Consider the following 17,870-nt stretch of genomic DNA (forward strand, 5'->3'; position numbering starts at 1 on the left):
AAATATATTGGCATCTGCATGCATGATTCATCGTATAAATTCATTAAATCCTGGAAATTATAATCTTGCTAGTAGGGACCCCAAAGAGTTCACATGCCCCCTGTACTCTGGTGTCCTCCACTCCTTTCCAACTGTCCTATCTCTCCCTCATTAGGCCCCTCAATAGTTTAGCAATGTTAAAGATACTTTCAATAGTTATCCCTCTAGCTATACACCTTAAACTTTAAAAGGGTCAGCTGGGCAAGTTTTTTTGAGGTTGTTGAGAAGAGCACATGACATGCTATTTCAATATAATCATGCACTATTATGCGGAACAATTAAACATGATAGTACATAAGGAGAGCATTGTGCCATCTAACTATCTTGAAAGAGACATGTTGGCCAGCTTCATTTTGTGGTTCTGGGACGAGATGCTATAGTTGCATTATTTCAAGCTAATCGTGCAGTCATGTGAACAAATTAAAAGGACATTTTATCCAGTCCAAAGGGCAGACTACTTGATCGCCTCATTCAAAGATCTAAAAAGAGGACTCACATCATTAACGTTTCGTTCATTTGTGGAGACATATTTTCTCCTTAATGATTTTAGATTTTTTTTTTCCGGAAAGCATAGAATCATGATAAGGAGGAGTTCATCCTCATCAATTCACTACGTGACCAATTTTTGAAACTTTATACTTATGATCAGAATTGCTCATATTATGAAGCATTTTGTAAAGATCATTTCTGCAAAAAAAAAAAAATCAATAAAATTTGAGACAATTTAGTAAATGAACTATTTAACAAAAAAGGATAGATTCGGTAGAAATATTAAAAACCGTCTATTTATTTGGTATAATTGATTAACTAAACAACATTTGTTTTATTAATTGACTTTTTATAAAGATAATCTTTACAAAAAAATTATAATATGAACAATTCTAATTATAAATACAAAATTTTATAAATCAGCTATTAATGAAATTGAGGAGGATCATCCCTGAGAAGCCAATTATTGATCAAGTTAAAAATACACCATCTTAAAAGGGTTAGTTGTGCAGCTTCGTTTTGTGGTTGTGGGATAGAAGGTCACTGAACCATCAACCATATGATGCTTTCCTTATAACAGTTACAAGTTGCCTTACTTTCTCCAGCACATGGAGAAAAACTTGCCTAAAAGACTAAATTAGATGTCAAGAGTAACAATATTTCAAAACAGTCACGCATTGTTGGATCGTGAAATCCAAATACTTGCCATATCATGTGTCTCTACACTTTACTTATCTTTTTTTATTGTTAAGAATTAAGGTTATAATTTTCGTTATGATAAAAAGCTAGGTCATATGAATTACAGTGCTTTACTTAAAGAGGGATCCCAGAGTCCCCAATGGTGTTGGAAACTTGGAAAGAATAGGAACATGTTATTAGGTGAATAAATAGTGAATTCAAATCATGAAGGAGATGGGTAGATAGGTAAGGTTGGTTGTGCTCCCAACTTAGCTAACATGATGGGTGGTTGGGGTGTCTCAATTGATTTGTGTACTCATATTCCAATCCTGTCTTTTCCTTTAGTCCTTAGCTTCTTTTTTTTCTTTTCACTTTCATGCTTTTGCCACCTTTGTCTATAGGCTCTGGGGCTTGTCCCTGACCCTTCCTCCCACTCTTCGACCCGTGATTTTAAGTCTGACTAGGGTTGACCATTACAACAATGCACCAATGACGAGTGCTGGTTTTGATTTGTTTATGCTTTCGGAATCACATAAATATGAATGGTGTGGATAAGCTCACTTCAAAACGACTGATTTAGCATTTCTCTTGCATGATACTTGGTTTGTTTATTGTTATTGTACCGAAACTATGATAATCACAAGGGGATTAGGCAATTTGACTCTTGCGAGGCTATATCTCATAACCAGAGATATATCCTTTGTATTTATTTAGTCCTCAATATTATCATGTAATTGTCCCAAGAGATATAGAGACAGTAATAAATCAAAATAAAAATGTTAATTTGGCAATATTCATATTAATTGCATATTATCCTGTATTATAATTTTGTAACACGATAATACAGTGATTAGTTTGAAATAGTGAAACTCTAATATTCTCATTGTAATACTGGACCTCTGATATTCTCATTGTGTAAATGTCATAACCCTAGGGACTGACAAAAACCGTAGCCTATAAACAATTGGCTGTTTGCTGCATTTGAACAGAGATATCAACCAAATTAGAAACCCTAATTTTACTCCATAATTTGATCTCGTTTTTGTTATATTTTACAGACGACTGAGGAGTCGTCAAAATGGAAAAGTTGTGGAGGAGGATTAGCCTTTGCCTTTGGACTTGTAAATAGGTGGAATTTTGCTGGGCTGGCATACTGCTACAGTAGCTCCCACAGTAAAAACTTCAAACAATTTATACATACTTTGACTCTGACTCTGTACTTTATTTTCTCGGGATTCCACTTGGCCTTTTTGGTGATAAATATTATTTTGTCTCATGTCAGTATCCCAGAAAGTATGTTTCCTCGATAACAGCCACATGACTGTATCTCATCTTATTATATTAGGGTCTCGACTGATTAGGGTTTGCTAATATATATTTTATTAGCCCAGTAATAGCCAATGACGTGATGGAATTACACCAGAATTTATATATTTATACAACTTACAACTTACAAAGCACAAGGTCATTATCCTAATCAAGGTCTAAAATATCGAAGATATCGAAAATATCGATAATTCAAAAACAAGGAAATTGCGATGGAAGGAAATTGCGATGGAAATATCGGGATATTATCAATATCGATAAAAATTAAATAAAAACCACGGAAATTGTAAGAAAAACTTAGAAATTTTTATTGAAACTTTGCAGGATGTTTATTTAGTCAATTATTTATTAGTTTATCACAAAAAATTGGAAGGAAATGCATTGCATGATGGATTTAATTGATTTAAGTTGATTATATAGCGAGCTGGCAAACATTGCGAGGGTATAAAATATGTAGTAATTAATGAAAGAAGTTTAAACACACCATAATCATTTATATATAATAAATTAGTACAATATTTTACACTTTATACATTGCATGGTAAGATACATGAGTGACTTAGTACCACATAGAGTTACTATCAAGGTCTAAAATATCGATGATATCGGAAATATCGGTAGTCCAAAAACACGGAAATTTCGATGAAAATATCAGGATAATATCGATATTTTAGACCATGATCCTAATCAAGAAGATTCCATCTGCAAATACGAATTAAATAAAACTAGTAATTAATTAATAAAACACAGTATTTAAGAATAAGATTCGTGCATAGTTGTGTAAGGTTAAGAGTACGTAAACAGACCAAGTCCAAAAACCTCGTCGTTTTATGAGTTTCTGCAAAATTGTTTCTTAAAAGATATAAAAGAGTACATTTACAGAAAATTGAAAGAGTATCAAATTCAAAGGAGAGTGGTACTCCTGTTTGTTACTGCAAATATTGATTCCTTTATATCAAACCCTAGCTAAAAGCTGTCATTGCCACTTTCCTTAATTTGATATTTTCCTCATCTTAATTTACTATGAAGAGAATCATCAAATTCTTCTTTTCATTTTTCTGTTTTCTTTACTGTAAATATTGATTCCTTCATATCAAAACCTAGCTAATAGACACTTAGACAGACCAGAGGTGCATAGAAGCATTCAAGTATCAAAATTGACTTCCCATGCAATGTTCAAGGTAATCTGTACTGGGATGAAATTTTTTTTTTCTTTTTTGTTGGAGTATTATGAAATTAGGATGAATATGGATGCTTGCTTAAACACTACTAAGTGCCATATTTATGGGGCGCGACACACAATAACACTTCATACCATTACCAACACACACATTTGACATGTTAGAACTCAACTACCTAATTTAAGTCGTTAGATATATTTGTCAACACTAATCTTTAGGTGCTCAAACACATGTGGCTGGTTATGCAAAATGAAGAATGATGGTTGTCATGACATGACTCAAATACTGAGTCCGAGTTTGTAATAAGCGTAATGCTAGACCAATTATTATACCAAACTTGCAAACCATGTGATATGTTATTAATATGAAATAAGCACGTTAATCCATACTTACGTAGTAATCCAATTATCAACAACCATGTACATGGTTTACAAAATATGTTTTAAAAGATAGTCCCCTTGACATTACTCTTATAACAAAAGTGGAATTTGATTGAGTTTATGTTGCAATTGAAAACCCCTCATTTTATATTTTTACGTAATTTAAGATTTGAGTCTTTTAATATTAGAGAACGCTTAAATATACAACTTATAGAGATCACATAAATTTGTAGTATTAGCATTGGAAACCGCGAGTACAACAACTCATATAATCACATGATCTTAGTCATTGATATTGATCCTCTATTATTTTATTTTTGTTCATACATTATCTATATATGCACATTCACTCGTTCTCAATCATGCATGCAATCGTTTTAAACATTTTCGATGATACTCTCGTTGCATTGTTCTCCTCCCTATAGCCTTGAGTGGCTGAGAATCCTTAGGGGTGTGCTATCCATACATCTCATTTTACTTCCCACACATTCTTTGATAATTTATGTCCATTAATCTTTTTCAATTCATCTGATCCGATGACTGAAAATTAAAAATGTGTGAAGTAAAATAGAGTGTGTGAATATCACATCCCAATCCTTAGGCCCTGTTTGGCAGATCGGATAAAAGATCGGAAAGGACTAGTTATACGGACACGGGTGTTTGGCGTTCATTCGTACTAAATAAGCGTCGAATTAATAATTTAACCGGTCTATTTATTTAACACGGTATACGCCGGATTAATAAAACCAACCAAAAGGCTTGGATTATTAGTTGGCCCTCTCTCTCTCGCCTTTTCTCGGCCCTCTCTCTCTCTCTCTCGCCTTCTCTCGGTGTCGTTGTCTCTGTCGCCATCTTTGCTCTCCTAGTCCTCGTCGCCTTCCTCATCGTCCTCTCCTTGTGGCCTTCCTCATCGCCTACTCGCCATCCTTCTCGGCAACTGGGTTTTGCAAAGAAACATGGTGCGGCGGAGAGATGATTTCAATTTGGGATTATTTCGCAATTGGTCGTTTGAATTTATTTGGGATTCTTCTATAGTCGGGGAAGAAAAAGGGAGAGAGAGGGAGGAAGTTTGGGGGGTGCGACAGAGAGATTTGGGGAACAATTATTGGGATTCTTCTGCAGCCAGGGAAGAAGAAGGGAGAGAGAGGGAGGGAGTTTGAGGGGTGCAGTGGAGAGATCTGGGAACAAAGAGATGGTTTTTTTTTTTTTTTTTTTTTTTTTTAAGTTTAATTTATTTTAAGTTCGATTCCTCCTATCCGGTATAAAATCAAACACAGTATAAATAATATGATCATTAATCCGATACTGCACCAAACGCCCGACTAATTTAGTCAGTACTATCTGTTGACTATTTATCTTATCCGACAGAAATAATCAGTACAGTTCGAGTTGTCAAACGAGACCTAAAGTTCAGATATTTACTAAAGTAATAATTTAACTAAGTCACCAACCATTTGTTTAGAATTGAAGTGGTGGGTGGGATTGTGCGAGTCGAAGCACATAGAAGAGGGTGCCAAATTATATGACTAGGGTTTGCAGTCAAAACGACAGCTAAGCTGCTGCTAGAGTACCATTCAATATGACATGCACAGTTCCACATGTCTGTAATTTTTTTGGCTTGAAATGCCACACCACATTCCCAGTTTCGCACAGCAATCCCATGGCCATTGGGCCCAGCCCAGGGAGAGATTTTTTTTAACGGGATTCTGTTGCGCAATGTTAATATTTTACGTATTATAATATAAATAAATGACATAAAAGTAATAAGGATAATGTAATTGTATTAGAAAACAGGCGAATAACAGTTAATACGCCATGAAACTATAGTATTAATAAAAGAAAAACTAATGAAAATGTCTTGAAAATTTTTAATAAATACAAAATAAAGGGTAAAGTGATTAGTACCATAATTGATTTTTTAGTGTAAAAATGTGTTTTTTCGTTAAAGTAAACAGTACTTGAAGCTTTTCGTTAAAGTTTCCATTAATAATATGATGTAACAGTCGGACTATAGTTTCTTGGCGTATTAATTGTTATTTTGTGGCTGGGTTCAGCTTAGTTCATCGGATGCGCCTATGGCAGGTTGACTTTTGTCAAAAGGTTTGGAATTTTATGGCTGGGTTTAGATGTGGTTCTTTAACTTCCAACTAATTGTTTTTTAATGCGGTGTCGCTCTTTTGGCTTTTGTTGACGTCGAAGACTCCAGGGCGGTATCCAACGTCCTATGGATATCTCTTTGACACTCCTCGATCCTCACCAGCTGTATATCGATAGTCGTGGAGTCATATAATCAAAGTATAGTGTTAATAATTAAATGCACCATGATACAATGAATAGTTCTACATCAAAGGGCACTTATGTCGATATGATAGTCACAATAAAATTATTATATACTTGTAGGTCCTATAGCGGGGGCAAGGGCCCTTGCTGTAGAAAGCTTGTAATTATATGGTACTCCCTGTGCTGCACTAAGAGCAATTCCACCCCTAAGGACTTTGCGCCAGCACTCAGCGCATTTATCCACTCAAGTGAACAGTAATAGACTGGAGTGAACAGTAATAGGCCAAGGCATCTCCACCCCTAAAAAAATGCGCTGGCGCATTTATTTGGTGTGTTTTTTTTTTAAGTTTATTTTGGATAAGATTTTTAACCAATTTCAGATAAAATTTCAAATAAACTTACAAAAAAAAAACACACTAAAATAAAATTACATACTCATCAAATAAACTATAAAAAAAACACACTAAAATGAAATTACATAAACTCATCAAATACACTTTATTCTTCAACCACAAGCTTTTTGGTATTTTTTTTTTCACACAAAAAGCATATGAAAGCTTTGGTAGAAAGTGTAGAAAATATTGAAATGTGGTGTAAGGGGGAAGATGAGAGTTAGGTATTTATAGAAAAAATAAATAAATTTTTTTAAATTTTCTGTATTTTTTAATATTTTTAATGTATTTTTTAATAAATTTTAATTTAGTTAATTAACGTAGACTGTTGATCTGTGATCGGACGGTCTATTTTAAAAGTAAAATTTAAATTTTTTTTACCGTTGGAAATCCAACGGTCTAGAAAAACTAGCCGTTGGAAATCCAACGGCTATGAGCATGCCACGTCGCTGATGGGATACGGAACACAAGTGGGCTGACAGCCCCTCTGCAGCCTGTCGGCTACTCGCGCCCAGGCGCGCTTGTCGTGCACGCGCCAGCCAAATAGGCCGGCTTCTTGGTCTGTCAAAATTGGGCTGGCATGGGCTGGGTGCCAGGCAACTTTGTGGGCTGGAGCAATTTCACTGAGGGCCAGGCTGTTTTTTGTGATGGGGGCTGGGCAAAGCAAGTCCCGGTGGACTTGCTCTAACCATGTGACTGACCACAGAAACATGTCCTATATATTTGACACACTGTTTTTGGTAGGACACACACAACACAAACTTGCTTTTCTCGCACATAAAAATAAAAATAAGGTTTTCAGAGGGGATGACTTGTTGTACAATTGCAAAATAAAGCTTTCAAGTTTCATTTCTCATGGCTTCGAATAAAAAGAGATAAAAAAGAGCCAGTTTTTTCATTTTTTGGATGCTTTTTTCGTGAATGAAAGGAGTCTCCTACTACCTGCACCAATGAGTCGATATGAAAAATGGCAGGGGGAATCTGCAACTGCAGGCAACAGGGTCCTTAATTTGGTATCAGATATGAGAAAGTGAGATTGTTGTCTATGGGAAGGAGGCACACACTGTGAAGCATCTCATTCTCAGAGGACTAACAAAATGGAACATATATGAAATGGGGCAGCCAAAAATGTTTATTAGGGAGAAAATAAGTGTCTTTTGAAATAATTTCTTTATTTATTTTTATTAAGTTAAGCTAATTAATTAGTTGGGTAAGAAACTTATAATGAAGAAACTAACAAAGATATTCTATATTGAGAGAAAGATATTCTAATCAATTACCTACATAATTGAAGACGCCATTTTTGGCCCAACCAAACATCAGTCCACCACATAAAAGAAAAAAAAAAGCCCTAAATTCCTCAATCGAACAATGACGCTCAGAAATTTCTATAGAGAGGTACCAACCATTGTCACTACGACACTATCCATGATTTTCTCCACCGCTTATGCAAGCAAAAATACTTCTTTGAAAGTTTTGGTGAGCTCTTGGGAAATTGTGTCAGAATTGTCGACAAGCCATCCACGTGATCTTCGATGATATCTTTGCTATGGGTATTGTTGCTCGCTTGCAGTGGAGCAAATCATTGACAGTGTCGTAGTGACAATGGTAGGCACCTTTCTTTTGAAATTTCTAAGTGACATTGTTTGAATGAGAATTTTTTTTCTTTCTTTTATATGGTGGACTAGTACTTGGGTCGGGCTAGAAAGCACTATCATCTCCAATGATGTAGGTAATTGTATACATTAATGAGTGGTAGAGATATTATAGGGGTTGGGTCACCCCGAATCAGCTAATTCCCAACCTTATTTTTAACCAAATCAGGCGGGTTAGAAGGAAGAAAAATCCTCCCAAACCCAACACAAAGTCAACCCCATCATTTATTGGGTTGGGCAGGGTTGATGCCTTGCCGTCCATGTCATCCCAAACCCAACCCGATTTTGAGCTCGAATTTGCTCATGCACATATTACCCATCCCTCATCATATTATAAATTATGTGAAAGTTTTGGAATGACTATATTTGAAGTTTATTGTTGGTTTTAATATGGATAATGAATGATAGTATTACTTTTACATTTTCTTTGGTTGAAGCTTTGTTAAACGTCTTGTAATTTAATTTCAACTTTGCATGGTTGAAACATTAGAAATAGTTTCCAAGTTGTTTGCTCTAACTTTTGTGTGGATGGTGATGTGTAAATGAAATTTTAACTAATATTGACATTGTTTGGTTGCAAATTTGAAAAATCATGCAACATAAGGTGTTATAAAATTGAACTCGACATTTGACCAAAAAAAAAAAAATTGAAATCGTAAAGTTGGACTAACCCGAACGAACTCAAATAAGCTTGAACTCAATTAAACCCAACTAAACCCCGTATCAAATTCATCATGTCTACCGAAAAAAGAATGTTGTAAAAAACAAGCACTTGTGGAAGGTTTTAGACCCAGAAAGAGGCCCCATGACCCAAAGAAAGACATAAAAATTTAAGGCCCCATCCAATGATCCAAACCTTGCAGGCTATACCTATAACCTACATAATTGTTCATGCATGACAAATTTGCATTCTCCGAGTCCATATCAATAATAAAAATGTGTCCAGAAAATTAAAAAGAAAAATCATCTAAATTTCATTCAGCACTACTGCTTGTAAATTGTTAAACAATGGATTCCTTAAATGGGGTTGCAAAACAACCATGCTTCTTGCTTGAGCTTTAACATGATAACTTTAACGAAGAAAAAAAAAACAGTAAAAATAATTACATTTTTCAATTTATAGCTGAATTCAGCTACCTTGGGAGACCATGATCATCAAGAACTAATTGGTCTTAGCTTTTTAATGTCACTGGGAACAGAAGCAGTAGTTGCTGCAAGACTAACAACGTGGCCTGGGAAGGCTTCTTGCGTTGCATGTCCTCAACGTCCATTCCAAATGCGCACCGTCCGCTGCCGCGTCCCGGAATATGAGTGCAAGGATTGCCCCCGGTCGGAGGCACCTTACCCCGAAGTGATTGAACGTGGAGAGAATCATTTTGTGTCCGGTGATCTCCCTCTAATGGCCTCATAGCCAAAACTTCATGGAAACCAGATACCCATAACAATATTGTGAAAGCAAATGCAACATTTTGGTACTTTTTTTTAAGAAAGTAGGCTATTTTTGTATACCTACAAACAATATGAAATTAATGGAAATCTTCTATGTTTATGCCATTAATGGAGTGGGAGGGTTTGGTATGTACAGAGATGCATAATTGTGTAGATAATAGTAATAAATTAGGGTTTAACTGGAGTTTAGTGCGTTATGTCTGATTAGTTTGAATTGGAGCCGCGGTGTTCTACTTTATATATGTTTGACCCACTAAACTAGCGTCCATTGAGATCTAGGAATTGGTCTTGGGTGGAGGCCATGTGGAAAATGAAAAATAAAAAGAATTCAGGGTGAGCCAAAATTTAAATTTTTTTTGGTTGTCAATTCCCAAAAGTTTCAGTCCCAAAAGATTAAAAGAAAAAGAAAAAAAATCCACATCTATGCGCGTGTGTGTATATATATATATATATATATATATATTTTTTTTTTTGCGGTTTTAGTTAGATATTTTGTATATAATCAAACCATGATTTTTCGTAGTTAGAAGCAGTGCAAAATGAGTCTTTTGGTCATTTTGATATGGTTGATGAATCTTCTACTCTTCTAAACAATAGTTCATGTTGTATAACGACATTCAATAGGTCATGAAAACAAATTAACCTTAAGCAAGTGACCATTTACCAAAGTGGTAGAAAGGTGTTGAGCTCTTGCATGACGGAGTGGGTTCAACCCCTGCTAATCTAACATCTAATCTAACAAAATCTATTGTTTAACAAAAAAAAAAAAAAACAAATTAACCTTGAAATTGCATATGAAAAGTCGTGGCTTTGGGTAGGTTTGAGTAGCTTTAATTTCGGCTTGTAAGTTCACTGAAATTGCGTACAAATTTAGGTATAGGCGTTGCCGCGTTGTACAAGAGTATAGACTTTGAATCAGCAAACTAAAAGCAAAACAAAACAAAAGAATAATTAAGTAAAAATCTTTGCCATATGAAAACTTCCAATCCAACACACCGCTTTGCTGCTTTTCTTTCCGACAGACAACTCATACATAAAGATATCAAGAGTACTTCTAGTCGGTTAGCTCCTTTTGTGTTTTGACTTAAATAGGGAGGAACCCTTTCTCATTCAGTTTGAGCTCTTTTGAACCAGAATGGTTTGTTAAAGATATAGACTTTTTTCGGCAATGTCCTTTGGACAGAATTTCGTCTTCACTCGTGTGCTGCATTAGAGTCTGGACGATATCTAACCAAAATTTAATCATCTATCTTTAAGCGTCCTAACACTTAATCGTTAGAATTTAGCAAGAAGAGTACATATGTTTCTCTCGAAGATAATGGACGGAATGAATGCTTTTGAAATTCTAATATCTAACCTATATAGACAGTTCCAAAGGTTGCAACCTATTAGATGAGTCGCAATATATTGTTCTAATTTAGACCTTAATTGAGGTAACCTTTCAAAAACAATTTAGTTAGTTAAACAGCGGAAATGTATGAATAGACCCGTTAAATCCTATAGAAATATGCATCAACATGTTGTTCATTAAGGCCAACTGGTCACCACTGTTCTTGGTCAGTATTAAGGCGGGTATATTTAGTTCATTCGGTTGTAAATGATATATGAGTATAACCTGATGCTGTTCATTTTAAAATAATTTTTTATAGGATTATAATTCTAAACAGGAATATATTTAATCATTTCGATTCGAGATGGCCTAACTAATCAAGCATCGAACTAAAGGCATACAAATTCTATAGGGCCATGTATCTTCCTTTCGATAAATTGCCTGGCATGATATATGTAATTTGAGTAATTAATTATAAAAAAATAAGAAGTTTTTGGAAGTTTTTTTACTATCGAAATGACAAAAGAGGCAATTTAAATTTCCTTTTTAACCGATCGAAGTCGGCTCTCTCCCTATTTATACATCACCATTAACAATCCAAATAACGCTAAAACCCTAATTTGTGAAAATCTCTCTCTCCATCTCTCTCTTGACTCTCTTTGTCGTCAGCCATGGCCAAATCCAAAGAAAAAACTAGAACCAAACCGAAATCCAAGTCTCACCTCCCTCACGCTAAAACCCTACTTGTGCAATCTCTCTTTCTCTCTGACGACGACGCCAAGACAAAAGTGAAAGCCAAATCCAAATCCAAATACAAATTCGGAGCCAAACCCAAATCCAAGTATCGTGTGAGATCCGGGTCCGTGGAGAAACCCCGACGAGAAGTCCTCCATATCCAGAGAACTAATCATGGTATGGCTTTTGATTTTTGTTTTAGGGTTTGTGCTGGGAAGATTACCTTGAATCTTTTTTTATTTCACTAATTGAGTAATATAAATAACTCTCTACATCTCCCATGCATCTAATGTTCTTCAGATTCACAATTCTATTCAACTCAATTGCTACTTAATAATTGTGTAATTGGCTCATTACATGTTTCTTATGACTCTATAGTATACTTAGTGTTGCAAGAAAAATTAGGCTATGGTTATAACCTCTATACGTGTGATTTGAATATTTTCTTTTGCTTCTTGTCCTTGTATTTAACAATGGAACTGCTAACAAACAGAAAAACAAAAATGTTTACTAAAGGACGTTGGAGACTTAAAGGCTCAACTCCAGATCGAGGGACGAGCTGAACAAGAAGAATGTAATTTCGGGCGTTGTAGAGTTTGCAGTAAGGAAAATGAGCATTTCAGTTTTGCCTGCCCATATTGGAATGGTGTCCCACCGGGCGCTATTGTTGGCGATGGCTATGGTGTAGTTTGTGGTCTTTTTGATCGTAGACTCTACAAAAACCCCAACCTTTGTGCCCACCCTGGTGGTTCCTCGAAAGGACGCCTTATTGTCGCATATTGTAACTACGGTAGGAATAGTGGTCTCCACTGGTTGGAAAAGTATCCTGAACGTCCCAAGGACAAACCATATAAACCTCTATTCATCTCATCCTCTAAGCCGAAGTTGCTGAAGAAAACTTATTGAACGATTAAGAAGTCTGTCAAGTCCTGCCTTTTGGTAATGGTGTTTAATAATAAATGGAATGCAATACACAATGCATTTGCAGGTCTTCATTGCCTTTTTTTAGTCGTTGAGTTTTTCTCCATCTGACTCCTAGTTCTTTTCAGAATTCTATTACTTTGGGTGTACGTTTGTTAATTACTTTGCTCCTGAACATTATTTTTATATTTGATGAGATTAAGTTGGTGATAAAATTTCTATTAAGTTTTGTGACACTTGATCGCAGACAATGAGTGAATCATGGATAGCAGATTGAATAAAGATGCGTACGCAATCTGCCTATTAATCGCATACTAATTGGTTTATCATTCATGAGATAGAAATTTTCGTTATCATTATAATGGGCGCTACTTGCCTTTAAAATAAAATTTTAATTGTGCACTCCTCATAAAAGTATTTTTTATTGTGTACTCCTTTTTTTTTTTCTAACAAATATTTGTTTGATTTTTGCATGTTTAATTTGTTTCATAACTTGAGTTCTTGATGTAGGCCTTCTCAATTGAGTTCTTCGCGTATTAGTCTTTCTGATCACAATGTTGATGGCCGAGTTAGAATCATTTATCGCCTTGATCAGAAACGAGAAAATGCTACAAACCAAGTTCACTTATAAAACTACTATCAGTAATCCTTTTATGTATCCTCTGTAATACTTTGCAAAGTATTTTGTACTGCAGATTGTTGCCTAAGTTTGGAATTTTAAATACAAACATCGAATTGAAGAGTCTATCGTCAATTTATACATGGAAAAAATCTATATCCAATAGAGCTAGTCCTGTGAGTACATGACTCCACCTTCTAGTATAAGTCAAACTTCTCAACTCAGTTTTATAAGTAGCGTCATACAAAGAAAAAAAGAAAAAGAATTGTAAGACACCCTTTTATAAATAGCATTATAAAAAGAAAAAAAATATAAACATAATTGTAAGACACCAATGTGGATGCAAATTTCTTCCTCCTTGATCTTGGACAATTTTGCACCTACAAAACAATTAACACCTTAGGTTAAGGCCAAGAGCCTCACGCGCCCACGATGAATGGGGTGGGCTTTGGCCGAAGAACCTCCGATGCCAAAGTTAGAATTTAGAGAGAAAGAGTGTTTAGAGAATTTTGGGATTTTTGCCAAAGTGTTGGAATTGGCTATTTGGTGAGAAATGAGAGTATATGTATAGGGATAGGAGGTGGCTAGGGTTTTTTGGGTTTGATTTAGGTTTAATTAGCCAATTTATTTGGCTATTAAACATAAAATGAATGTTTTGGTGGTTTTTTGTATAATTGGCTAATCAATGTCACAAAAAAGGAAAATTATGGTGAAAAAAGAAGGAAATGGCTGGCTCCCTTTGGAGAAGGGATAACCGACCTTTAGGGTGATTTTTGGGCTTAATTTGGTGATGTAATTAGCCTTTAATATATTGATTATATTAATTGGTTGAGGATGTTATGGAATGTTTGAAATAAATGGCTAATTGAATAAGGACAAAATGAGGTAAAAACATATATGGAATGAAATAGGTTTTGAATTGTTACCCATTTTGGGTACTCCTGACTTGGTTGATGGATGATTCTCCACTGCTCGCGTGTAGGAAACCCGGTATGCCTCGAGGGTATTTTTGTCCTCTTTTGTCCAAAAGTCCACGTGTCGCCTAGTGAATATTTTTGGCTCCACAACCAACATGACATTTTTCTTCTTTTTTCTTGAGCTATAGTTGAAACATCGAGGGTATATTTAGAAATGTAGCCATTTTGAGAACCAACTAAAGAAATATAACCTATCTTTCTCAATTATTATAAAAGTAACCAAAATTGCAGTTAAAAAGACTTAATTACTCCTTAAGTTGCATATTGAATTACTTAAGCCTTTACTTGTACAGTGGAACCTGCATTCCACCGCTACCATGGTTTCATTCAGCCATCTTTAATTTTAAGGAAAACTAATGAAAATGGCTTAAAAACTTTGAGTTTTAACGATAAGGACAAAATAAAAGGTAAAGTAAATAGTACCAGCATTGACTTTTTAATGTAAAAATGTGATTTTTCGTTAAAATAAATAGTACGGGAGCTTTAGTTAAAGTTCCTTAATTTTATCAGTCATTCGCTCATCTTTATATCTATCACTCCATATGGTAAAACTTTGTAAAAGATCATTCTGAAAAAATAAATTGCAGCAAAGAATACATCTCTGTAGAATAGCTTATGTGGTATCGATTCTATCCATATGACCAAAAACTGCAAGTCTATGCGCCAGGCGACTCGAAAAACCAACACATGTTTAGAAAAGATGAACTTTTCGTATGTAAGTATAATTGCCAATCTTCTGTTCTAAAAGAGGAAACAATACTTTAGTAACTTGTATGATCGCATCCAATCCTAGATCTTTCTCCAATATCTCCTTAATTGCCGTCTGATTTGCAATCCCACCTACGATCGCACATGTTGAACCAGAGCTTGTCGTTGGATTTGCAGCGCGAAACAAACCGCTCTGATGTGCAGACCAAGCTGGCGATCTTGGAAGGCGTGAGGAAGGAGATGATGCAGAGCTGGACATCCTCAGGGAAATTGGAGAAGTAAATGGCGCTACCCGATTAGTCAATTGCGAGACTTGGGTCTTTGATTGTCATCATTTTCGGATTTAGGAACCTGGGCCTGATTTTCTCGGGAAAGTTGGGAATTTTTTGGGAAAATAGTTGGGAATTTTCTGGGGGAAATTGGTGGGATATACGAGTATCAGGACAAGGAAACGAGAATTTGTTGTATTGGATTGAATTTAGGAGATTCTTCGACTGAGAAGAAATGATTCTCTTTCTTCAACTTGCTGGTGCAGAGACCAGCGTTTTTTGTCATAAGGATAAGAGATGAACTCCAGACGTCAGAGGAATAGGAGAAGAGAGAATTTTAATTTAAGGGTAATTAAGTCTTTTTAACATCAATTTTGGTTAATTTTATAACAATTAAAAAAGATTGGCCATATTTCATCAAGTGTTTCTCAAAAGGGCTATATTTCCAAATTTCCCAAACACATCCTTTTGTAATTTGTTTCTCTTGTTATGTTTGTTTGCAGAATTGTAAGACACCTAAATCGGCTAATCAGGAAAAAAACCAAGGGTCTCGAGTTTGCAGAATTGTAAGACACCCAAATCAGCTATGCAGGAAAAAACCAAGGGTCTCAAAGGGATTAGGGATGGATCACCTGGGATTAACTCAAGCAAGGGTAGGCAGATCTGGTAATTGGTCTTTTTCGATTTTGATAAATCCTGAAAGAGGCGAATTGCCAAAAAGTTAACGGAGCTTTCTTGACATTGCTAATCGTGGATTCACTCACATGATCAAACCAAACGCTTGATTGAAGAAGGATAAATCACTCACTTTAAGTGCACAAGACAAATAAACTATTTTTCATTCAATCAAGTCTTCCATTTAAGGATTTATAGTACAATATTTATAAGGGTTTACAAATTAATAGACCTCAAGTTTCTATGACATCCTCACAACTCCCAAAACAACTTTACAAATATCTAAGTAATTAAAATACAAAACCTTTAAATTGTTTTCCTCAAGGTATGTGCCTCACACATCATTCTCCTATTCTCGCAAAAAAAAAAAAAAAAAAAATCCACTAGTTTATATTTAGTCTTTCCTCGATCTTTTAGATGTCCGATTGGCATGTTTCACAATAACCAATTAAGCACCAAACTTTTCCAAATTCCTATAGACCATGCACACATTAATCTTTTCTTCTTGAAAATAATTACATTGAAACAATGCTTCCAAATCACTTTTTCATATTCATAACTTGTGAATGAGTGTACATAATTCAAATCATGTTGATGAGTTCCATGTATGCATCAGCTAAATAGCAAATTGGACCAAACGTAAGAGCCCATAATGCCTCCATGTGTATGTGATATGTGTAATACAAGGAAGATTGAGTCCGGTAAATTTTTATTGGGAGCTGCTACATTCATCTCTTTGTTTTGTTTTCTCAATCACATATAAAAATGCAAAAAAAATTACTTCTCTTTCTCCACTTACTGTTATTCCTAATATATCTTTATTTTTAAACTTATAACAAAAACTTAATTAAGATAGAGAAAAAAGCATAAATTCAACCGCCACGTAGCAACATAGCGTTGGAACTCATTACCCGCCATCAACCAAACTCACCACCGCACCTGCTGTCGTTCTCCTTGCTGCCGGCCATTTTTTTCCTCCCTTTCTCTTCTTCTCTCTTTCTCTCTTCCCATACCAAATCCAAATATAAAGACTGTCAAGATCAAGAACTATATATGAGATTTCAAATTTTTAGAGATTATTGTCAAGAATTGAAGCCTCTCACCATATCCGTTGTAATTCTTCCCCAACAGCTATCAATCATAGAGACAGAGTAGATTTGGAAAGAAAGTAAGAGAGGGCAGGAGGTGAAAGAGAGAGAAACGGGAAGAAAGAGATTAGAGGTTTTGGGCTCTCCTTTCTTAACTTCTTTTTTATTTTGTTCTTATGGCTTTTTATTAGGGTTTATATAAGTCATTTACAAAAGATAAAATATGTCATTAGAATTTTTTTTATTAAAAAGTGGGTGGTGAAATAGGACATGTGAGTGGCTTTAGTACTCATTTTTAATATTATGAAAAGAATATTTATCCAGGCTTATTTTTTGCTATGCTCTTGAAATATTATTTTGGTCTCATTTTGCCTTTTGGAATTCAAATTTTGTCACTTAACCCTTCCACTCTACCTGGATTCAATCTATTTCGCTAAATATCAGTATAATTGTTGATGTGTCATTCAGATATTATATGGCAAGCAATAGGAAGATGAATTGACAGATAAATATTCTTCTTATAATATTAGACATTAGTCAAGAAGCACCTTACAAGATCTTAAACATTTAAATATATTTGAAAAAAAATTAAGATTTCACTGTAAAATCAATTGATAATATAAGGAGTATTATTTATAAGCACAAGTCATAGTTCCTTCGCAAATGAACCTCAAAATAC

The 17,870-nt window shown here is 35.0% G+C and overlaps 1 protein-coding gene across 1 annotated transcript; it reads left to right on the forward strand.

Annotated features, from left to right (window-relative positions):
• Positions 1 to 11,822: 11,822 nt before the first annotated feature.
• On the forward strand, positions 11,823 to 12,942 carry LOC126619440 (uncharacterized). Its single transcript, XM_050287833.1, has 2 exons — positions 11,823 to 12,111; positions 12,428 to 12,942. The coding sequence occupies exons 1-2, from the start codon at positions 11,871 to 11,873 to the stop codon at positions 12,838 to 12,840; spliced, it is 654 nt and encodes a 217-aa protein (XP_050143790.1). The 5' UTR covers positions 11,823 to 11,870; the 3' UTR covers positions 12,841 to 12,942.
• Positions 12,943 to 17,870: the final 4,928 nt, after the last annotated feature.

Source organism: Malus sylvestris, chromosome 4 (genome assembly GCF_916048215.2).
Source record: "Malus sylvestris chromosome 4, drMalSylv7.2, whole genome shotgun sequence".
NCBI lineage: Eukaryota > Viridiplantae > Streptophyta > Magnoliopsida > Rosales > Rosaceae > Malus > Malus sylvestris.

Bases quoted from the DNA above. Each gene is read 5' to 3' on its own strand.
- LOC126619440 (XM_050287833.1), top strand. From the start codon at position 11,871: ATGGCCAAATCCAAAGAAAAAACTAGAACCAAACCGAAATCCAAGTCT. The intron at 12,112-12,427 runs GTATGGCTTTTG...GCTAACAAACAG, and splicing joins TATCCAGAGAACTAATCATG to AAAAACAAAAATGTTTACTA.